This window comes from Mirounga angustirostris, unplaced genomic scaffold (genome assembly GCF_029215605.1).
Source record: "Mirounga angustirostris isolate CCGP_5_RB_7025 unplaced genomic scaffold, mMirAng1.0.hap1 SCAF_5, whole genome shotgun sequence".
Taxonomy (NCBI): domain Eukaryota; kingdom Metazoa; phylum Chordata; class Mammalia; order Carnivora; family Phocidae; genus Mirounga; species Mirounga angustirostris.
In genome coordinates, this window is record NW_026991713.1 from 142,564,262 (window position 1) to 142,588,712 (window position 24,451).

The 24,451-nt window shown below is 44.6% G+C and overlaps 1 protein-coding gene across 8 annotated transcripts in view; it reads right to left on the reverse strand.

Annotated features, from left to right (window-relative positions):
- CREBBP (CREB binding protein) overlaps window positions 1–24,451 on the reverse strand; it is a 124,109-nt gene that overhangs the window by 36,285 nt on the left and 63,373 nt on the right. For 5 of the 8 annotated variants that reach the window (XM_064592461.1, XM_064592458.1, XM_045870400.3 and 2 more), the window contains 8 exons: window positions 13,673–13,913; window positions 12,237–12,350; window positions 4,562–4,804; window positions 3,005–3,107; window positions 2,538–2,684; window positions 1,324–1,441; window positions 480–651; window positions 145–189 (listed from right to left, as the gene is read on the reverse strand). In XM_064592461.1, the coding sequence (XP_064448531.1) occupies window positions 145–189; window positions 480–651; window positions 1,324–1,441; window positions 2,538–2,684; window positions 3,005–3,107; window positions 4,562–4,804; window positions 12,237–12,350; window positions 13,673–13,913 (1,183 nt within the window). The remainder of the gene's footprint in view (window positions 1–144; window positions 190–479; window positions 652–1,323; window positions 1,442–2,537; window positions 2,685–3,004; window positions 3,108–4,561; window positions 4,805–12,236; window positions 12,351–13,672; window positions 13,914–24,451) is intronic. The other 3 variants (XM_064592460.1, XM_054506576.2, XM_064592457.1) reach the window with 2 other exon arrangements.

The following is a 24,451-nucleotide window of genomic DNA, read 5'->3' on the forward strand; positions in this document are numbered from 1 at the left end:
TGGAAGTAAATTCCGACCACCAGCAGAAAGAGGGAGGGACTAACGAGGAGCTACAAAGAGATGCAGACAGAAGAGGATCAACGAATCAGCTTTGCGGCTGTTGAGTGTTAAACCAAAACATGATTCACAACAATGGTTCAATACCTTGGGACACCTGCACACGGTTCACCGGCAGGGGCATGGGTCCATCTGCAACGGCAGAAAAAACCTGCTTATTTAAAATAATCCTTCATTTGGGAACAAGGAATTTTACCTTCAGAACGTCAAACTTAAAGGGAAAACCCGTGAGTAGGTGTGAAGGCACTGAGCATTCGGACGCCTGCACACCCTCCCAAGGCCTCTCCAGAAACAGGCTGGTGCGGAAGGCCACGGCCGCAATCACACAGCTTCCAAAGTGCGGGCTTAGAAACACACCCCAAACCCAGAGGGGAAAACAAGCCATCAGACTGAGGGCTGGCAGAAGGAGGTGAAGTCCTTACTTGGAGGCCTCACAGGCTGTGTCTGAGGAATCCCTGGGGGCTGCGCCCCGGGAGCCGGCAGGGCGGGCTGGTTACCCAAGATGCCTTGTTTGTGCAAACGCGACCTCCGCTTTTCTTCTAGTTCTTTTTGTATCTTGTAGATTTTTTCTGCCAGTAAGTGATAGTATTCATCCTAAAGAGCAATAACATTCAATATTAAGCAGCCAAAACTGTGCGGGGGGAAAAAAAAAAAACCAAACCCAATCTGTTTTATATGTTTTAGCAAACGAATGAACTTTTACATTAAGTACGTTGGCAAAGATTAAGTATTAGCACTTCTGTTCTGTTGTTTTTTGTTTTAAGTAAGCTCTAGGCCCAATAGGGTGCCTGAACTCATGACCCCAAGATCAAGAGTCGCAAGCTCTACCAGCTGAACCAGCCCGGTGCCCCAGCATCCAGCACTTCTAACCGATAAACCCAAGGCCCAACTTCTTGTTGAATGCCTAGTGACATTATAGGACTTATCAGACAAGGGGCGCTAAATGCACATTACATTTCATTCCGCAGTCAAATCACTTCCTGGATATTCGACACTGGCAGTAACTCAGTACGAGCATTAGAAACACGCCCCCTGTAAAGTCCATCCATGGATAAAACACAATTTTACATGCTCATTCACCACTGTAGTGGACATGTGTCGTCAACCAAGAGAGCTGTGCAGGGGTCTGCTGTCTTATCTGGGACGTCTCTGGTTAGTGTCCTTGAGGTGATGAGTCTACCTGACTAACAGATTTCCCCATTTCCAGACAGATGCCGTTCTTTCGACTGTGGGTGTCGTGCGGCTAGAACACGGATGGCAACCTACCCGGCTGTTGGCAGACTCATACATATCCCCCTCCACTTTCTTAGCGTAGGCCACCAGGTTCTCCATGCGGCGATCCTTCAGGGCTGCCGGGTCAGGGGTTGGAAAGATGGCTTGGACGCTGCAAGGACAAAATGTTCTGTCAACAGACTTTTGAGACACCATCAGTGTCTTGCTAGTTTATACATGATGACATGGAGAGAGAGAAATGAGACCATCTACTTATGGGGGGCAACATACTGCTGAGAGAAATGCCAAATCTCTCTTGCCCAGTATGCGAACACACAAATGAAATCACTTTCTGGAAACAATACTGACCTGTCAATTTATCTATACGTCAAACACACCAATATTTTGCTATTTATAGAATGTGCTAGGTCATCTCAAGAATAATACAATTTCAAACTCCTAATTTTTTAATATTTATTTATTTGAGAAAGAGAGAGGGTGTGAGCGGGGGGGGGGGGGGCAGAGGGAGAGAATCTTAAGCAGGCTCCCCACTGAGCATCGGGTTCGATGCAGGGCTTGATCCCTTGACCCTGAGATCATGACCTGAGCCAAAATCAGGAGTTGGACATTTAACTGACTGAGCCACCCAGGTGCCCCTGGAACTCCTAATCTTTAAACTATTTATCATAAATAGTTTTCACTAAAAAGATGAAGGAAAAAAACACTCCAAGGGAATTAAGCTCATCTAATTTCCCCTTCAATTTAACTTAGTAGCTCGAAAAAGTTAACTGTTTACTTCCTGTCTGTTAACATACTGTATGTGGTGCTATCCTGTCCTCTATTCACCAGGCCCAAATTCCCCTAGCTCTCAGGGGCCTCCATGATTATAATCTTCAGCTATAAAACAAGGCAAAGCTTTTGAGCTAATATCAGCTCCCTGCTGCATGTCAGAGCTCAGAGGACAGGAGATCTGGCCACACTAGAAATACTGACCTCTGTGACATGGATGACAGTTCATATCCCCTGCAGGGCAGAGCCATGGACGCTCTGACACTACCCCCCAACTGGGATTCTCTGGCCTGCCAGCAGTGGCTGTGGCTCCCTAAACAAGCGTGTGACCCTCTTCAGCTGCTCGGGCACTGTCACCTGAGACCCAGGGGACCACTCAGGAATTAAATCAGACATCAGTGAAACTACAAAACTGTCACACTGCTGTCAGCCACAAAATGTTTCCAGCATATGTGAATAAAGGTGAGGCAGGCACGTACAGTTTATGCACTAGATGGCTCCGTAGGTCCTGAGTGACGTGTTCGTGCCACCCTTTCCGAACGCCGGTGCTGGAAGGAGGGGCCGCTGTAGGTATAGTGCTGAGGGTCCCAATGTTTGCAGGGCTCGAGCCATCATTTATCAGTGGGCTAGGGGAAGAACAAGAATACTCATTACACCTACCGAAGTGATGCAAATGCGCTTCATTTAATGAGGTTTTTCAACCACACTTGACTTTTAAAAACTCAGGACAGCCAAGTGACGAATATACAACAAAATCAAAACTGTGTTTAATTTATTATCTGCTCTATAGTTAATAATAATAATAATAATAATTTTAAAAAAGCACCCCCCTCCATACCATCTTCGCTGTCACACATTTAAGAAACTATCACGGTTTCGTGATTCCCAACCCACTTTCATGTGCGACCATCACTCAGATAGGAGCTGATTCAAACACGGGTCTTACTTTGTGGCCCCAAGGGAAGTTGGAAGAGCTGATTCTGAAATCAAGTTTGGTGGCTGCTGATCTGTTGTTATTCCTCCTGCTGGAATGTTCATTGGGTTATTTCCTTTAAAGATAGAAAGAAATCAACCAAGTCCTAAATTATAATATACACTTCAAAGTACTGATAACGTAAACAAGTCACCACATAAGTGATTCTTAGGAGTTATAATAACAGCCACCATGGCAGGAACTCTGCAAGCTGTATTTTCAATAATTGTAATCAACTTGTACAAATTCAGTTGTAAGACTCCTTCTCACTGCATTTTGTAACCAAAATCAAGCATTTCTGTGGAGGCTATCTGGTATCGTAAGTGGACACTGTGGCTGTGCAAAAAAGGACAAATGATCTACTTGTAAGCTTCAGACTTTTATTCTGGCTTCATTAATATCATGCCCTAAACAACTAAACTGACCTGTCACAAAGATTTGTGTTCACCTTTTCTTTTCATATCAGAAAATAAAATCATAGAAATTACTTGCAAGTGAAAACATCTGTGTATTCATTTTATTTTTTAATTTTTTTTAAAAAAATTTTAAATTAACATATTATGTATTATTTGTTTCAGGGGCAGAGTATTCATTTTAAAGTAAGAAAAAGCTGAGACTCAGAGAGGTTAACAGTCCTGTCCCAAATTATACCCTCAAACAGGAGTAAGAGTCCACCTTACAACTCAGGTCTGAGGGCTCCAACCCAGTTGCAAGGCCACTAGAAGTTAGGTACACATTAGGGCGGTTTTGTCCAAAAAGCAATGAATGAGATGTTCTTAATTCGTCAATCTTAAAAGGGTCATTTTTAAGGTTAAAATACGTACTTTATTAGGAAAACAACCAAACTAGCACAACCACCTTGACTTCACTTGACTGCCTGCTTGGCTCACTTTAAGAGCACTGTGTAAATTTAAAAGAAAAACGTTAAAAACACAATATGCAGAGATGGCAGAAACTATGGAGATGTGTGAGCGAATGAGCAAACCCTGGCTAATGACAAGCTCAGATGAGAGCAGGAAGCCCCGTGCCTGGGACAAGGCTGAGGCAGGAGGCATGTGCGGAGACTCCTTGCTAGGCCGCTCCTGTCTGGGCTGCTCACCTCCAGCTGTGGCTTAGCCCGTGGCCAAGACATGCCAGGAACTGGCGGGCCACCTACGAGTTCTCCAGCAGAGCAGTGGTCTACAAGTGGGACAGTCATAATTCTAATTTGTGAGATTCCACATTCTGAGTCATGTGAAATGCCCCTTCTGAAAATTGTCCAGACAGGAGCGGCATAGCGATCTCATGTTGGTTCCTTTATAAATGCTTCTCTTCTCAAACCTGTAACATCTTCCTTGAACGGACACGGTAGCCTTTTCCTGGAAGTTCTTTACTTCAAGCACTTAAAAGTTATCTTCATCATAATTTATACATATATTAATTTGAATTTAAAGTAAAAACAGTAATGGCAAACCGCCCTGGGTTCCAGAAAGACTTGTCATTCCCACTGCTGCATTAGACAAACAAGTTCTCAAGCGTTCCTTCACCTACCCAGGGGGTTGAGAGTCCTCATCTGCTGGTGAGTCTGAGGCTGTGCTGGTTGCTGGCCGGGAACCTGAGGCTGCAGCTGCGTCTGGGGCTGGTTCAGGTAGGGGAGTCCAAGAGCAGCATACGCACGCTGCATGGAGCTGGGGTCTATGGGATTTGGGTTACTTAAAGACGCGGCATTCTGCTGGCCTGTGCCAACAGAACCAATTGTGTTCTGAATCCCACTAGCTGGAGACCCCAGGATGGCTAAAACAACAAACAGACAAACGAGAAAGTTAAGTAAAAGGGAGAAGCCCACAAATGATTGACAAGCTACTGAGAAGCCAGTACAATTTCATCAGCAAACTATCTACGTATGTCATAAGGCAACAGAACAAGGCTACTGAGAACAGAGCTGCACAGAGAAAAGGGGCCTGAGCTAGTCACCTATTCTGCACAGCAGCGCTTGAGGAGCAAAAACCTGAAGGAAATTTCATCTTACAACCAACAGATCACAAAATCAGAGCTCACTTAATGAAAATTATGTATGAAATCTAGAGACTCAACTCTGTTTCAGGGGAGTGGCACATACGTGACAACAGAAAGTGTTCTGATTTGGGGGAGCAACTGCCATCACTGACATGAACTAAAGGGGCCCCCCTTTGGCTGCCACTTTCCCTGGGGTCCTTCACTGCTCACCTGCACAGGTACAGAGGATTAAAGAAGGGGCAGAGGTGACACCTAGTTGGTCAGTTTTGTTACTTATTAATTAATAAGTCTAGGACTTTAATCTTTCTAACGACAAAATTTCAATTCCTCAAAACTTAATATGTACAATGGCATTAACACCAAACCTTTCTTTCCTACAGTTTCCTATGCAGGAAGGCCCCATGCCAAGCCGTCTGGCTATCTAAAGCTGCTCAAGAAATACTGTACCTGACTGACTGATCTAGCTAAAATTAATGGATGGAACGAGGCTTGGAGATTCTGCATGGATTTTCATTTATCCAGGCGTCACCTCAGTACCACTGAGATTCAGGAACTGGCACAGCCTCACGAAGCCATCCATGCCCACTACCCGGCCTACTGATGGCTTGCAGGGCACTCCCTCCTGGTACTCCACCATCTACCGGGGCCAATCCCAAAATACCGAAGGAAAATCTGGAGCAACATAAAGAACCCCATTCCCAAGGACTTCAAACTTAACAGAGATGACCCCAAATCTGCATCTCCTTGGTCACTTCAAGTTCAATCCATCCCTCTGTCCAACCATCCGAATGTCCTCATTTGGTGAGCACGTACCATAAGGCAAAAGCTTTATGTCCTACTATTTATTCTTATTCTTAAGATTTCCCTTCTTTCCAACTTCCCCAAATTTTAGAGTCATGTTATGAACAGTAGCTTATAAAACTGATACTATAACATATGATCTTTGACACATTAAGCACTATCACAAAGCTTTCCTTTCATATTCCGACAATTACGTGTAACGATAATATTCTCACATTCAACCATGCAACTATAATATAAACAACTCACATACTTAGAGTATTTTAATTAAAGCTGAAGGTGTAAAAAAAAAAAAAATCTTGGTAACTACACATTCCATACTATTAACTTTTCTAATAAGGATATTCAGATCTCAAACTCATTAACGCTCATTAGACACAATTACACACACCAAGCACCTCATTATTATAAATGAAAAGCAATTCCCAAGCTACCCTTTATGACAAGCGTGTAGCTTAAATCATGTATGATATCTTTAAAAGTATTTTCTCTAATAGTTAATACTCCCCCCTCCCCAACCTAAACTTTCAACATGTGCCCACCATATTCCTAAAACTGACAGGCCAGATTTTCTAAAAGAACTCTGATGTTAGGGGCACCTGGTTGCTCAGTTGGCTGAGCGTCAGAATCTTGAATCTCAGCTCAGGTCTTGATCTCAGGGTCGTGAGTTCAAGGCCTGCACTGGGCTCCACACTGGGCATGGAGCCTACTTAAAAAACAAAACAAAACACAACACTCTGATGTTAAAAAGAAAGCAATAATGGTAGGATGGTTTATTTTTCTATCACCTACTGGAGTTTAAGAAAGAACAGACCCAGACTACATTTGCTACACACAGTGATGAATTGTGGAGAGGAATTTAAAGAAAGAAGGTGTCTAGGTAGCCTTCTGTTTCAGGGTGAAGAAATAACAACTTTTCCTACTATATTCCACTTTCATCCACCCAGCCCCAAATGCCATCCTTTCCATCAAAATGCCCCACCTTAGGGTGAATGCCACTCCCAAGCCAAAGGCCATTTATGGGGAAGCCAGAGCCTCCATGGAAGCTGCTGACACAGTCACTGTATTTGTATTTGTGTTAAAAGCATTTAATTCCTACATATAAACATTATGGTGTTTTTTAATTAAAATAACAAAACAACACATTATCCACCAGGAGACAAGTAAGCATTTGGTATTTGACAATCCTAACAATTCAGAGGCACAGAAAACAAAGCACAAAAAAGTAAAAAAGGTCTCTGACATTTAAGCGTGGTCCAATTGAGTCCAAATGACAAATGCTAGTTTTGGGTGACACAAATACCTCAGGGTAAGGGAATGCAGACGTTTACTATAGGAGTGATGACTGGTTGAAAGAGGAGTCATTAGGTAAAAGGAAACTCTGTTTAAACTCTGTTCTGCGGGCCCAAGACACTACATGTCTCCTACAAGTTTTCCTCATCTCCTGGGTGGCAATAAGGCCTCCTGCCATTCCTACAACGCCTACTGGGCCTCTGCTTCTCTCTGGGCCTTTTCCACCTCACACGCTCACTCACTCAGTCCACAGGTGGAGTGCATGCGGACTCTGTGGGGCACTCCGAGAGGTTCCAGAATGCGAGCACAAAGTCTGCACTCGGGGCACAGGGGCAGCTGGGAGACAGAACGCATTAACCTAATAATCCCCTAAGTCACAGCAGCTCCAGACCCTGGAAGAAGAAAACCATGCTCATCCCATCATCCCTGTATACTCCCTGAAGGCAGGACCAGCAAGGGGCTCCAGTCTGCAGGCCGAGCACGGTGCCGAGTACACAGCCCCGGAAAGCCCCTGCGGAGTTCAGGGAGCTGTGGCAGGTGGCAGAGCGACTGGCCTTCCCAGGGCCCTCCCGGCATGCAGCACCGCAGGCCTTGGGGTTGAACAAAATCAAGGAGTGCTAAAGGCAGCAACGCTCATTTATCTGGCATCACTGAGAACAACGCCTTCTGCATTCCTCAGTTTTAAACATTATCGACATTTACCTCTTTAAATGTCAAAACCTCTTGTTCTTTTTCCCAGTTTTACATCTTCTTTCCTTTCTTAGAGCTTAATGCTCTATTTCGTACCCAGTCTCTGTCCCCTCACACAGTGTCTCAATCCATCAGTGTGGCTCTCCTCCCTCCGGGTCAGTGGCATTCCCACCAGCAGCACATCTTCAAGATACCCCAACGTCTCCACCACCTCACCACCCCCCTGCTGCAGCTAAATCGGGAGCCTGTGACCTAGGAAATAAAAGGCCAAGTTTTCTAGTGGGCTCTTTTCAGGACCCACCTGCCACTTTTCATGTCCTTCCACTGAGAGAATGGAGACTGCTCCACTAACAGGTCCTGCGTCCAGAGCACATTGTGAAAATTCAAGTCTCCAGACGTTCTCAGTAAAATTGGACTCGAGATGAAAATCCAATGAAAATGGACAAACTAAATTTCAAAGCTTTGTCAGCGCAGTGGGAGATTTACCACAAAGCAGGCAAAGCAGCTACTAAGTAGTCACCGATTTCTACTGAAAAAAGTCATGCTGGAATTAACTCAGACCTGCAGACGTCTCTGCAGAGTGGCCCCCACACCTCTGTGCCTCCCAGGTGCTGTGTGCACCATGATGGCCTTCCTTTCCAGCATCCTCTTTGTTTTTTTTTTTTTTTTTTTTTACAAGCCATCTCTACACCCAACATGGGGCTTGAACTCACAAACCCAATTTCAAGAGTCACATGTTCTACCAACGGAGGGGACCTGGTGCCCCTCCAGCATCTTCCTGCACACGGTGCAGGGCAGACAAGAAAGAACACCTAAGCCCCAGGGCTGGACCTCCAGCACAGCCACCACTGAGCAAGAACACATAAGCGTGCAACAGGTTTTCTTCAGAAGCCAAACGACTCAGGAGGGGCAACACTGTGGGACCCAGAAGAGAAGGCAAAAGCTATGTTGATGAAATACATCACCACTGACTGCTGGATACTTAAATTAGGGGCAGACAAGCCTACAGCTCTACCCCTACAGCCATTCAAGTTCCACTGCAACCTCTGCTCCGCATCCCAGGCACAGGCCATCAGAAGAGGCATCTGAGAATCTCTGAAGGGCTCTCAGGTGGAACAAGGACCTGTTCAACAAACCCTTACTGAGCACCGGAGCAGGCTGCTCCATGAGCAGAAGCTCTAAGGAGGTAGATCTGGACTCACGTCATGAAGGAAGGCACTTCACAATCACAGGTGCTTAAAATTGGGACAGCCAGACCAGGTAGTAAGGGTCAAGCCCATGGAGGTATTCAAGTGCCGGACCAGAGGACTACTGACTCAGACACTCCCCATCGTCATGCTGCGGGGCTCAGCCCGCATCTAAGACGGCTGTGGGCACTGACTGCGTTTGGTCTCAGGAGGAGGCTGATCCCGCGGCACTGATTTTGACCGTTCTTGTGGGATTCTGAGCTGGGAAACCCATGATTTCCCCAGAGTGACTCAAAACGTCTCAAGAGCTTGGGACAAACACACAGCCCTTCAAGGCATTCTCTAGGGCTATGCATCTCAGCTGTTACTGTGCATACTGATCACCTAGGACTTCTGAGATGGGGCTTGACTTTCTGCATTTCTGCCTGGGTAGCCTGGTAGCAAGAACCCCATTGATGAGGCAACAGGGGTTCACATAGGGAATTAGGTCTTGTGTCCACACAGCCCTGCACACTGGAATTTTCTGGAAGTCAGATGCCAGAACTGACATTAAGTGTATACCTTGAAAAGTCCTAACTATTCAATAAAATCTGATTATCTCTCTAAGGGAGGGATAGCTCAAGATCAGTGATAACACAATCTCAAGAAAACAAAGAAACATTGAACAAAATCTCAACACAGGCCAGAAAGGTAACCAACGGAGTGGCTTAGTTCCACGGATGATGCCAGTAGGGTCTCTCAGCAGAGACATCCATGGAGGAAGTGAGGCCATGGAGGGTGTGAGCACTTGCAGGAAACCTGCCAGAAAAGCACAGCCTTGGCAGGTACCGGGAATCTCCTGGCAACCCCAGGGGCCCCAACCTCTCGCCACAAACACTCCCTCCCTCCCCGAATCCCCTCGCTTGCACAGGAACTTGACTCCATGCTGGTTGTGCAGACACTGTACTGTGTGGTGTCCTTCCACCATTACTGTACTGGAATGGGGTTCCATCAAGCCCCAGCCTCCAGCACACACGGGTCTTCCGGGTCCTCCCCCAGGACTCGCCTCCAGCTCGTTCCTTCCTGTGGCACGACTGTCACCTCGCTGCTGTGTACATCTTCTGACTCTGGCCCCTGACTTGAAGCTGTCGGAGGGCTGGACCCACACTTTCTCCCTGCTGCCGAACCCCCGTGGGCACACACCACCATCACAGTCTGCTTCAGGAGAAGACGAAGAGCAGACGCTTATAGAAGCACACTGCTGGAATGTTCTCACTCACCACATCAACCTCCTGCCCTCAGAAAGCCACAGAGCGAGAGAGAGCCAGAAGAGCACACTCAGGGCTGAAACCTAATTTGAAGAGTATTTAACCATTTCTTACATAAGTGCTTTCATTTCTTTTACAAAAAAGTTACCAGAACCTGGTATAAAGTTAATCTAAATATTCCCGGTGACTTGACGTTATAAAATCACCCTGGTGACACCTTACATTATGACTAGTGGAAACACTGTGGTTTACCACTTCAGAGCACGCACTGGATCAACTGTCACAACATTCAGGCAGTTATAAGGATGTTGAGGAAAAAAAAAAAAAACAAAAACCCACATATATTTCTTTTCTTTTTTAAAACAAAAACCACATAAGTGTTTCTTAAAAAGAGAAATCACCAAAGTTTAACACTGTCATGGCAACACATACTAAAAACAAAAGGTCCCAGAAAAGCCACACCCCCAAATGAGAAGTTCAGAATATAATCCTAACTTATTATTCATGGAATGAATATTTTGGCACTTAAAAAGCCTGTTACTGAAACACGTCCTAAAACACAAGAAAATGTAACCACCACAATATACTAGTTTAAAAAAAATAGTTTCACACTAACTGTGAGGAAAAACAGGCTTATACCAACAGAACTACTCTCCCAAATACATGGTTCTGAAAGACCTAGATTCCTAGAACTTCACTTCATGTAAGAGAGGTCCTGGAAAAATGTATTAATTCCAATTGTGGTCAAAGAAAAATTAAACTGATTTAGGAAAGTGCCTTTTCAAAGGAAACGCAGTGTGAGTCCTTCTGCAGGGAGGGACGACGACGGACCCACAAGCGGCTGCCCACTTGGGAGGGACACCCCCGGAGTCACTGGTGCAACACCCCAGCACTCTCAGGAACAGCGTGCTTTCCGCCGTGCCCCGGGCCCCAAGGAAACGAACACAGAGACAGCTGCACAGGCCCTCCAGACAGCCGTGGGGTCTCGAGGCAGATGATCAAGAAGGATGAGAGCAACGAATACGCAACCACAAACAAGATGGCCCAGACAAGATGGAGGAAGATGAGCAAGACTGTGTGGTGCTGGAGGTCGCAGGGAGCAGCTCCAGCCAGAGGGGTCACACGACACCGGAGGGCACGTCCTATCTGTCCCAACTGAGGGACACACACCAAGACCACAGTTTTACCCCTGAAGTGACAGGAAAGGACTTAAAACTGGAAGAGATGCTCATCCTTTCACTGCTCTGATGCCCACGAGGGCAGGGATCCTTCAGGGAGCCACACTCAGACCTCCTGAGCAGGGGCCTTGGCTCCGCTGACCAGCTAAGGGCTACACAGATGGCTTGAAAGACAACGAAACGATGGGAATGGTCAGGATGCGGCCAGTCCTCGGGCAAACACTCTCAATCTGTGCTGAATAAATCGTTAGTTACACAAACAGGTCTGGGAACCGCCTCTGCATGGAGGAGGGCAAACCTCCCAAGTGTCTACATGTGGCATTTTATACTGACCCTGCCTGCCTGACACTTCCATAGCACAGCCCTTGCCAAACTTACTTTAGGATAAGGCGTTTCAATTCCAAAGTAAGTGTCCCCTCTACTTCCCCGCCCCCTTGGAAGTCACTGCCATTATAGTGACGTGACATTCAATCCTCAGATACTGAGTGTCTGTCAAGACAAAGAAGCCTCGTCACGTCCGCTCTGCAGTCACAGCGACCCTCCTCCTTTGCTCTGCTCCGCTGCTGCCAATTCTGGTGTGTGTATGTGCAGGGGTGGGGACGGATCCCAAAGTGGTCCTGTGCACACTGAGAATCCATCTCTTGCTAAGCTCAGCTTCCCCCTGGTGTCTCAGTGCAGCTCCATCTCCGTGTCTCTGCTCACCGCTAGCCTCTGGGCTCGAGATCGCTGCCCTGCTTCCTACCTCCTCTCCCGCACTCTCTTTCCAAGTAGCTGTTCTCACCTCCGAGCTTCTCTACCCCCAATGCTCACTTACTTTGTTGGTTTCGCTTGTCACTGGCATTTTTCAAAGGGAGGCAAACAGGACAGTCATGTCGTGTGCAGTTCTTCCAATGAGAGATGATTTGTCGTGAAGATGCACAATGGGCAACTATGACCAGAAAAACAACGAGATGTTATTTTTCTATCCAGATCGTCACACTTTCAATTACACCTAAATTATAATGCCAGATTCCATAAGAAAATGGTAACACGTGTAACCATACACAGTACAGGCAGTCCTCAACTTACAAACAGCATGTTTTCCAAAATGTTTGTAAGTCGACTGTTGAGAATTCTAAACACAAATTTCCCACAGAAGCAATGTCATGGATGATGGTGATTAAGGTTCGGCCCACAAAACAAAAACAAAACATAACAAAAACTATCTGACTTGAAATACTGAACAACTGGAATGAAAGTTAGGACAAATAATAATTATGTCATGTCACTATTGAAAATAAAAATTCTACATTATGTTGAAGGATGAAACCATCTCAACACCATAGTTCAAGAAATACATACAGAGAAGCAAATGAGAAGTCTGGGGAGATTCTAAAGGGGACGCCGGGCACTTTTCTAAGTACGTGAGAGGGTGACTGAACCTAGCGGTTACTCTGAATCTTCATTTTCACTCCATACCGAGGCACTGTGATTTCTTTCTAAAGGTCTAGCATGACCCTCTTCTGCTTCTCCATCAGGATCACGGTTATGCTGGGGACTCACAAATGTCACAAAGGGAGAGAGAGGGAGGTCAGGGAGAGATTCTCCCCAAGGTCTAGGAGCACAAGTAAGAAGAGAAAGGAGGAGGATAAAGATCAAAGTATAGTTGTTAGTAAGAAACTCTTTCTTCTGTAGACCTGAGGTGTCTGCCAGAGAAGAGGGGAAAGGATTCACCCCCTTCTCAAGGAGAAGGAAGGAGGTGACAGGGATGATACGGTGCACACGGCTCCCCGTGTCACGGATCGTGGCCCAGGACAACGTCGCTGGTATCCTGAACGGCCTCAAGATGAAAGGGTGGAGGAGCAAGGCAGGGGCCCCCGGCAGTCAGAACACAGGAAACAGCTGCAAGACAGATGCTCTAGGTTCAGGGAGGGCTGCGCGCACACGCGCCTGTGCCATCCTACCCAAAACAAAACCGTGCTCTAGACATTTATGATAAAGACAGTGCTCAAGAAGTGACAAATGTCTTCCGTGACAGAGGAAAGCGGAAGAGAACAAAGGCAGGGCACAGCCTCATCCAGCAGAAGCTCACAGAGTATTAAGAAACCAAACCACCGTTCTCCTGAGCAGGTAAGCGTGCCAGTGGCCTGTGCCTGGTTGGTGTGTGGAGGCGGAGGCTGCAGGAACCTTACTAACAAGAGAGCTCCCGAAGAATGCCGGACACATTTCATCCTAAGCCAGGCCACCAGGATTTCAGAAAACGGCACTTACCTTGACAGGCTTTCCCAGCCTGACAATGTGTCATGTGATTCAAAACATTTTTCATGGTTCGACAGTGTGGGAGAGAGCAGGCCCGAACCTCTCCGTTCGCTTGTTCTCGTCTCTGACACTTATGAGCATGAAGCAGTAGAACCAGCTGCTGCTGTATCAGTTTGCGTTTCTCAGGATCTGCAGTGGGGCCCGCTGCGATCGCCTGTGTGGGGACAATTCCCACTGAAGTTTGCATCTGAGACTAAAATAAAACAAATTAATAAAAATATTTTAATAAGCTTTCAGAGGTCCAATTCACATTCATTATTTTTCAGGTTAACGTTAAAGCTGATGGGCAATATTGGCCACAGAGAGAAGGCAGCTGGTGTGGTTCTCTTTAATTCAACAGCAATTTTAAGGAAGATCCAGAAGCACAGAAATAAACCAACTCAGAAGGCTGGTTAAAATTCACTCGTGTGTGAGGATCTCGGAGCAAGAAAATGACGCTTACTCTCTGTCATAACCAAACCCAGCTTATTCTACAATATACATAAGTGCAGGAGCGGCTGTGGGCTGTCTTAGCTTGAACCATACGAAACTCGTTTCCGTTAGGCCCAATGGCCACACGCTGGCAATTTCATGGTTCAACCTAATTAAAAAGACTGTCGAGGCTTGACCGATCACAACCCATTGCAAATACCCAGTGCATCAGAGAACCTGGAGCCACACGCAGAGCGGATTTCACTATCTTGTGACCAGGACAGGTCTTGCTTCACTTCTGACCTCTCCTCAAAGAATTATATGACACACACCCTTAAGACAACCCTTCCGTACAGCTGTTAATGCTCAGGAAATGCTGTGCCTATTCATATTTCAACTCAGGTATCTGACAATTTTTCAAGAAGTAGTTGATGATCTGCTAAAGTACGGATATAGAGTTTAATTGCTTTCATCCTTTCAAACTAACAAGCAAGGCCGACCACACCTCCCAACTGCAAAGAGAATGGGAAAGGTGATCTGTGGAGTCTTATTCTTTACAGACTGCCAACATCCTTCAGAAAACTTACCAAAGAAACTTACAAAGTGAGAGGCATCTGATATGCAAGGATAACAGTCCACAGTGCAGGGGTTTCTAACCTTCTCTCAGGCTCTGACTCCATAGCTCCCAGCTCCACCTCACAGCACTCACTGCCTCCCCCAAAGTACGCCACCTCTCTGACTTTTCATATTAAGTATCAAAACTATCTACCTGCAATTATGAGAGAAAAAAAAAAAACCTATACAAATATTTCTTAACAAATCAAAGCTCGGGGCGCCTGGGTGGCTCAGTTGGTTAAGCGACTGCCTTCGGCTCAGGTCATGATCCTGGAGTCCCGGGATCGAGTCCCGCATCGGGTTCCCTGCTCGGCAGGGAGTCTACTTCTCCCTCTGACCCTCCTCCCTCTCATGCTCTCTGTCTCTCATTCTCTCTGTCTCAAATAAATAAATAAAATCTTAAAAAAAAAAAAAAAAAGGAGTCCAACTCCTTTTTATAAAAAAAACAACAAAAAAACAAATCAAAGCTCATTTTCAAAAAGTTACAGAGTTTTGTTTTGGTTCTATCTTTATGAGAACTCAGAAAATAAGTATGTAGAAAAGCTGCAAGGCTTCCTCAGGAGCACAACTCCTGGAAGCCTAAGTAGGGTCCAAAGCAAAAGCAAAGTCCTAGCTGCTGACTGGAGAAGCACATAACACCAAGGAAAAGAGAACCTCTCCTTCCTTATGTTAATTTTCCCCAGTGTAAAAGTACTATATGCATGCTGCAGAACATCTGAAAATCAACAGAGCTATGAAGGAAATAATTAACACCTGAAATCCCAACATCCAGGAGTCCACTCTTAAAGTGCTGATAGGTTTTACTTCTTGCAGTCTTCTCTTCTCTGTACATGCGTATGTATGAACCATAATCAATATAGTCTTCTATCACTCACTCACTCACAGACACACACGACTTGGTATTTAACTCCAGGCTCTGTCCCAGATTATTGTTTCTTTTTTTTTTCTTTTCTTAAGATTTTATTTATTTTTTTGACAGAGAGAGACACAGCGAGAAACGGAACACAAGCAGGGAAGTGGGAGAGGGAGAAGCAGGCTTCCCGCAGAGCATGGACCGGATGTGGGGCTGAATCCCAACCATGACCTGAGCCGAAGGAAGATGCTTAATGACTGAGCCACCCAGGCGCCCCCATTAAGTTGTTTTATATAATATGACAGCATGATTTGTAATGAGCATATGACTATACATTCATTTATCCAATCTCCCATTGCTGAACATAAACTACACTCCCCGCCCCCCTTTTCTTGCAACTTAAAATACAGCTTTCACAAGCAGCCTTTGACTATGCCCCCAGCAGCATTCACTACCAATATTCAAAGTCTCCTCCTCGATCGGGTTATTCCCAATAGACAGTCCAATAAGAAATCAATAGGAATGGAGAAATGGAAGAGGACCCTTGCTCAGGCTTCTCTCTGTTGCATTTACAAAAATATCAAATATACAGAAAAGGAAACAGGAAAGGATACCATTACCACACCTAACAAAGTGAACAATTCCTTAATATTCATTAATACTTAGTCTATATGCAAATTTCTCTAGTTGTCCAAAAAGTGTCTTTTAAAGTTGGTTTGCAGAAACAGGACCCAATTAAGGCCCACGCCCCACATTTGGTGGTTGTTTTTAAGGTTCATCTAGTGCTTCCTCCCCCTTTATTTTTGCATGATGCTGACTTATTGAAGAGACCACGCCAGTTGTCCTATTTCTTAAGACACAGAAATGCTACATACAAAAATATAAACCATATAAAAGTAAGGTGAAACCCTAAACTTACGATTAAATTATAAATAGAATGCTTTTAGGTTACTAAAAATTCACACACTGATTCTCATTTGGGATGTTCTTAATAGCATTTTTTCAACTATACTGACCACATTTTGGAAGCTCAACATGTCAAAAGAGCACAGCTGGAAAGTCTACGGCACACGTTTATCAGGAGATGCTTGATGAGCTCTACATGTCGTAGACATAAGTCTCGGGCAAAATGGAACAGAAGACACGCCTCCGGTGCCTGTGTCTGGCCCTCCCGATGACTCTGTAGACCTGTATGGGGCTAGTCCACTTAGCAAGGTGCTGACAAATGCAGGGCAGAGTCAAATGCCTCCACTCTCAGACTGAGATCTGATGAGACGAAGGAGTTACATGAACTTCAAGTGTCCTGAAATCCATCAGAAACACCCTTCAGGGGCGCCTGGGTGGTTCAGTCGCTAAGCGTCTGCCTTTGGCTCAGGTCATGATCCCAGGGTCCTGGGATCGAGCCCCGCATTGGGCTCCCTGCTTCACGGGAAGCCTGCTTCTCCCTCTCCCACTCCCCCTGCTTGTGTTCCCTCTCTCACTGAGTCTGTCAAGTAAGTAAAACCTTAAAGAAAAAAAAAAAAAAAAAAAAGGAAAGAAACACCCTTCAGATGCTACCAACTTCCCTGCTCAGTGCTTCACTGCCCAGGCAGGCCTGAGAATGGAGGAAAAATGTTCAGACAAGAACCTCCCTTTAAACAAAACAAAACAAAAAAACCCCTGCCATGTTGTAAATTTGCCCAAAAGAAATGTATACATTTTATTCAATAGCCAAGAAAATTCTAAAAAACATAAGAATAAAGGGGGAACCTATTTTGACAGATACCAAAACTATAAAGCTATAGATTTCTTTATTTCTAAGTCTGGAAAAAGACACATGTATATATGAAATTGGTGTGTCATAAGGTGGTAGCTCAAATTGGAGGGTGGTAGCAGCAATACATGATCCCTATGTCACCTTAAATATAAATTCCAGATGAATTAAAATGCATAAACATAAAAAACTAATGATGTAATGTATGGTGATTAACATAACAATAAAAAAGTAAAAAAAATGAATAAACATAAAGTTGATAAAAGTACTAAAAAATAAAGACTTTATTTTTTTAAAGATTTTATTTATTTTTGGGGGCACCTGAGTGGCTCAGTTGTTAAGCGTCTGCCTTCGGCTCAGGTCATGATCCCAGGGTCCTGGGTTCGAGCCCCACATCGGGCTCCCTGCTCAGAGGGAAGCCTGTTTCTCCCTCTCCCACTCCCCCTGCTTGTGTTCCCACTCTTGCTGTCTCTCTCTCTGTGTCAAATAGATAAATAAAATCTTTAAAAATAAATAAATACATAAATAAATAAAAGATAAAAAGACTGAGAAAAAAATGGTTGTTTTTGAGAAGTAGAAACAGTAAAAATATAGGGCCAATCTTTTTTTTTAAGATATTCTTTATTTGACAGAGAGAGAGACAGTGATCCCAGGACCCTGAGATCATGACCTGAGCCGAAGGCAGACGCCCAACGACTGAGCCACCCAGGCACCCCCAAAGGACCATTTTTTAAAAAGATTTTATTTATTTCAGAGAGAGAGAGAGAGCACGCATGAGTGTGGGTAACGGCAGAGGGAGAAGCAGACACCCCGCTGAGCAGGGCGCCCAACATGGGGCTCGATCCCAGGACCCTGAGATCATGACCTGAGCTGAAGGCAGATGCTTAATGACTGATCCACCCAGGCACCCCAATAGGACCATTTTTTAAGCTCCTGAAATGTCTGTTTTCCAGGAAGGCTGTGGCATTTATTATCATATAAAGAGCTCTTACGAGGAAAAAGAAAACAACAAAAAAACAAAACCCACCACTACTCCAATAGAAAGTATGTGGGGGAAATGTGCAGACACCTCAAAAAAGGAAATACAAGGATATGACAAACATAAAACACGTTCCATGCCTCAGTGACAGAACCACTCAACGGAGGGAAGAAGAGTCTTCCCAACTACTGGTGGTGAAGAGGGAAGGACTGGGCACTCACCCGCAGAAGCACGAATGTGGACCCCTTGCTCACGCCATACACAAACAGTAACTCAGAACAAACCCAGCACCTAACAGTGGGCACTGAAACTGTGGAACTCTCAGAAAAATCACAGGAGTAAATTTTCATGACCTTGGACTAAGCAATGAGTTCTTAGATATGTCACCAAAAGCACGAACAACAGCAACAACAAAGAGAAGCTGGACCTCATTAAAATTAAAACCTGTTTGCTTCAAAGGACACCACTGAGAAAGTTACAGACAACCCAAAGAATGGGAGAAAATATTTGCAAATCACAGATGTGATAGGCACTTGAATCTAAAACATACGAAGAACTCTTAACAACTCAATGATAAAAAGACAAATACCTAATTAAAAAATGGGCAAAATAGAGGCACCTGGGTGGCTCAGTCGTTAAGCGCCTGTCTTTGCCTCAGGTCATGATCCCAGGGTCCTAGGATCGAGCCCCGCATTGGGCTCCCTGTTCAGCAGGAAACCTGCTTCTCCCTCTCCCACTTCCCCTGCTTGTGTTGCCTCTCTTGCTGTGTCTTTCTCTGTCAAATAAATAAAACCTTTAAAAAATAAAAAATAGGCAAAATATCTGAATGTTTCCCCCAAAAAGACACACAAATGGTCAATAAATACACGAAAAGCTGATTAACACCATTAGCCATCAGGGAAACACAAATGAGAACCACAATGAGACGCTGCGTCACCCCCACCAGGATGGCCACAATTAACAACAACAACAGGCACAGCATGTGTTGACGAGCATGTGGAAAGCTACACCAACATCAAATGGAGCAGCCACTTTGGAGAACTGTTTGGCCGCTCCCCAAAAGGTTAAACCGAACGTCACCATAAGACCCAGCAATTCCCCTCCTAAGTATCTACTCAAAAGAAGTGAAAACTATGTTCACACAAATGTCTGTAGCAGCATTATTCATAATGGCCAAAAAGCGGAAATAACCCAGATGCCTATTAAGGGATGAATGGAAAACAGAACATGATACATCCACAATGGACTACTATTCAGCCATGAAAAGGAAGCACTGAACACATGCTGCATCAGGAACTCTGAAAACATTATGCTCAGTTAAAACAGATGTCACAAAAGAGCACACACTGTAAAATACCATTTCTCTGAAATGTCCAGAAGAGGTCATTTCACAGGGGTAGAAAATACATTACTGGTTGCTTCTGGCTGGGGGTTCACAGAAAATGGGGAATAACTGCAAATGGTACAGGGTTTCTTTCCAGGGTAATAGACTGTTCTAAAATTGACTGCAGTGAGGGACGCCTGGGTGACTCAGTCAGTTGAGTCTGACTTGGTTTTGGCTCAGGTCATGATCTCAGGGTCCTGGGATCAAGCCCCTCATCGGGCTCTGCTCAGTGTAGAGTCTGCTTGAGGATTCTCTCTCCCTCTGTCTCTCCCACTTGTGCTCTCTGTTGCTCTCTCTCTCTAAAATAAATAAATAAATCTTTAAAATTGATTGTGGTGATGGTTGCACAATATAAACAACCACTGAATCGTGTACTTTAAAGGCAGGAATTGTATGGTATGCGTTATATCTTAATAAAATGGCTTAAAAAAAAAAAAAGCTCTATCTCATGGGGCGCCTGCGTGGCTCAGATGGTTGGGCATCTGCTTTCGGCTCAGGTCATGATCTCCAGGTCCTGGGATCAAGCCCCACATCAGGCTTCCGGCTCAGCGGGAAGCCTCCTTCTCCCTCTCCCTCTGCCTCTCCCCCTGCTTGTGCTCTGTCTGTCTCTCTCTCTCTCAAATGAATAAATAAATAATTCTTTAAGAGATCTATCTCACTAACCACCAAAAAAAAAAAAAAGAAAAAAGAAGTTAAAATAAAAAGGCATTTTCCATCTATCAATCTGACCAAAATAATATAATAACTGGTAGTGATGAGGGTGTAGAGAATTCTCAGGTGCTCTGCTGATAATGCAATTTGGTTTAACTTTGGAACGCCACATGTATCAAAAAGAAAAATGTGCATTTTTTTCATCTAGTAGCTCCACTTCTTACAACTTATTATTAGGGAGTAAGAGACTGGGCTAGCGTGCTAGAATGTCCGTGCAAAGACAGGCATCACACCTTAAGTTATTAAGTTACTGAAAACCAGAATACCCCTAAATCCTACAAAACGTGGACTAATTCTTGGCTACAGACCTAGTGAAATAATATGCAGCCATGAAAAATAAGGCAGACCTCAAGTGACCCTAGTCAAAAAGCCAGGTGGAAAAGAACAGCCCAGCCAAGTCTGGCCCCCAAAACTGAGATGTAATAAAATGACTGTTACGTGAGGGTAACAATAATAATAACAACGCAGACCTTTATGCTTTCACAAAAGCAGTCTATAATAACATGTTAAGCTAAAAAAGGAAGTTAAAAAATAATACCATGAAATCATTCAGTTTTTCCTTATTAACTTTATATATCTGCACCTGTTCTTTAAAAAAAACCTTGTTACAATGATCTGGTAGCTACCCCTAGGCAGGGGTGAGATCCTGCTTATAACCATGTATTGTCTGAATGTTTTACAACAAGCTTCTACCATTTTTAGAACCAGAAAACATTCTACTTTGGAGAAAAAAGAAATCAGAGGAATCAATAGAAAACACTTAAGAATTAATGTGCATCTTAAAACTGTAAAGGCCTCAGAAGGTAGTTAAGATGAATATTTTGTAATGCAAAGGTGGTAAAGGACTTCATAAAGCAACAAAAACAAAAACAAATAAAACCCAAAGCAGTGGTTCCTAACCAATCCCCAGTAAAACCCCTTCAAACTGATTCCCCATTCCCTCTTCCCAGACTAGGATTCACAGAGCTGACACAGAGCTAGGAGCATTTCTATTTGTTAATGTTCCACAGGGGGGTGCTTTATTGTTTTAAGTGTTAAACTTTTTCCCAAATCTTCCAAAATGAACATGTATGTACTTTCATAGTGAGAAGAAAACAAAACCCTGAAAAGAAAAAAGGCACACAGGTGATTCTGATGCAGTGCAGACCAGTCTAGAAAGGGCAAGTGCCAGAGGCCATAGGACAGAAGAAGTTACATTTTCTCCATGACCAAAACTGCTGGAACAAATGCAAAGGCAATCAGCAAACTAGGAAAAGATATCTGAAACACACAAGACAAAGCAAATAATCACATCACGTGGGTGTAATTTCTTCTCCTCCTGGCCAGTCTGTATTTCTCAAGTTCTTTGTGCAGGCTGTGTTCAGTGCCCAACAAGCAGCAGCTCATTTAATACCCAATCACCAAGGGAGGAACTAACTTGGGGCCAATCCGAGGCACAACAAAGTAACTGGGGCCCAGAGGGGTGCCCCATACTCAGAGGGCAATGCTTGGCGGTGCTAGTGGAGTGGGTGATCTAGCAGCTGAGCCGCACCCTTAAGCTCCCTGCAGCCTACCTTGACTGAGGGCTAAGCACCTTGCTTTGAATCTAACAGAAAAACTGGCAGAAGACAGGAACTAAGCCACTCGGGAAAGAAACGCATGTCTTTAAGGGCGCCTGGGTGGCTCAGTCGGTTAAGCATCCAACTCTTGATCATGATCTCAATGTCCTGGGATCAAGCCCCTCGTCAGGCTCCATGTGGAGTCTGCTTAAGATTCTCTCCCTCTGCCCCTACCCGTTTGAGCTCTCACTCTAAAATAAATAAATAAAATCTTAAAAAAAAAAAAAAAAGCATGTCTCCAAATCTAAGTACTTTAATTCTCATTAGTAATCAAAGAAATGCAAATCAATATAATGAAACACCATTTTCTCCCATCAAAGGACAGAGTGACAACCCTAGCCACGGGAGCACTGTTTAATACTGGACACATGGTACATAGCTTTTTGTCGAAGGCAATATAATGGTATCCATCAAAATATTATCCTTAAAATATACGTAATACCCATTTCTGGGACTCAAATGAGCTCACAGGTAATTCCTAATCACGAGGTTAGCATGGTGCAAGAGTCACAATGGCTCCACCACGATTCTACCCTGTATGTGAACATTCTGAGCCATGAGTAACAGCAGGTGAACAGAGCTCACTGACCCAGCAGCTGCAGGGCCTATAGCCTGCTCACCCCACTCCAGTCTTTGCTAGATTTGGACACATGCTCTTTGCATGTATCACTTGTCCTAACTTAATCTTTGTTCATACCCTTATCCATCAAACAACCTGGAAAAGCAAGCCTTTAATATTCTGGTGTACTAACATGTACTTTTATTAGAATTGCTATTGTTACACGGGTCTGAATAAGTAGCACCAAACCCATTTCTATATATGCCCTGTATTCTATCCTAAGGATATAATCACAGATGTGCATAAAGCGCACATATAATAAAATTTATCCTGGCATTCTTCCTAGAAAAAAGTTATTTTACATTAAGCATCCAAGAAAAGGCTATCATATCTGCAAAGACTAGTGAAAACAGTATACAGCAGGAACAGACCAAGGTAGGACAGGGGGTAGGACTGGGGGAGGGGTGGATGGAGGCGGGGCAGAGGTGGTAGAAGCCCTTCCTCTCTCTACCCACCTCCTGCCTCCCATCCACATGAGGCTGGGATTCCTGGAGATGGCCCTTCAGATTAACCTGGCCCAAACCTTCCACATCTCCAGTGGGGTTCAGACCCACACTTCTGTAGCATCCTTCCCCTGGCCCACCTGGAAACTTGACTTCTCCCCAGCCTCCACTTCAAGTCAGAAAATGACACCAAAGCAAACACCAGGTGGGACACAGAATTGCTCTGCAATATGAGCTTGTTCTGATTCCCCCAGAAGGACCCTAGAACAGCTGGGTACACAAAGCTTTGGAGTCATAAAATAAAGAAAATGCTCATTAAGTGCACACAGCTATCAAACTAGGAAGAGGCAATAATCACCTTTGAGATGATAAAGATCAACTGGTAAGGAAAAGAACATAGCTGTTTAGATAGACTGAATAATGTTTCTTGTGTTCTCTTCTTTTTGCTTGGTGTTTATTGATTTTAAGAAATAAGATTATCTTACAATTTAAGATTTAAATCCCGTAAGACAGTAACTTAAAATGAGCAAGCTGGACAAGAATTTTTAAATAATCTTCCAAATAAGAAATTATTTTAGAACAGAAAACAAACGGTTACATCAAGGAAGAAAACATGATAGACTGGGGGGTTGGTGTGGGGGCACAGTGGCGGCAAAGGTGTGGGACTAACAACTGGACACACCCCCCCATTCTCTCCCAGCCTCAAGGTCACTCCTTTCAAACTGGAGTCAGTCTGCCAAGGAGGAGCGAGTGGTTACCTGCTTCTGCACAAATAAACCCTAAAAGGTAGAAAGTACTGGATCTATTCCAATGGCCAACGTGACAGGCCAACCAGACCAAGGGTCTCAACATCAGGCCCATTCACCAAATGACCAGATCATGAGAATTACCAATTTACCAAAAAGTTTTACGAAACATCCTTCTTGAATATCATCAATACACATGAACACGTTCTTCAGGAATACTTATCACAGTAAGTATTTGATAATTTGGCAAATTCCTCATGTGACAAATTGGTTTCTGGTGACATGAGCCTCGGGGCCTTTTCAGGCAGCCATGGAAAGGCAGGGAAAATCGGCTTGTGGCACTTCAGATGCGGTGGCAGACGGTGCTGACCCCTGTGCAAGCATCCAGACCGAGCGTGCTCTCTACAGAGGTCTTCGAAGGGTCACCTCACTCCTCAGAAATGCCTGGTAAACTTCGGTCGACTTGCTGACAGGCAGGCGCCCATCCTAACATTAGCAGTCAGTGGGGACGCAGCCCAGCCTCAGAGCCACAGAGCCTTCCTACAGGCTCTCTACTCGGCAGGAAGCGTGAGAGCAGAGTGTCCCTGGAGATAATGTGAGCTGCTACCTAGAAGGGGTG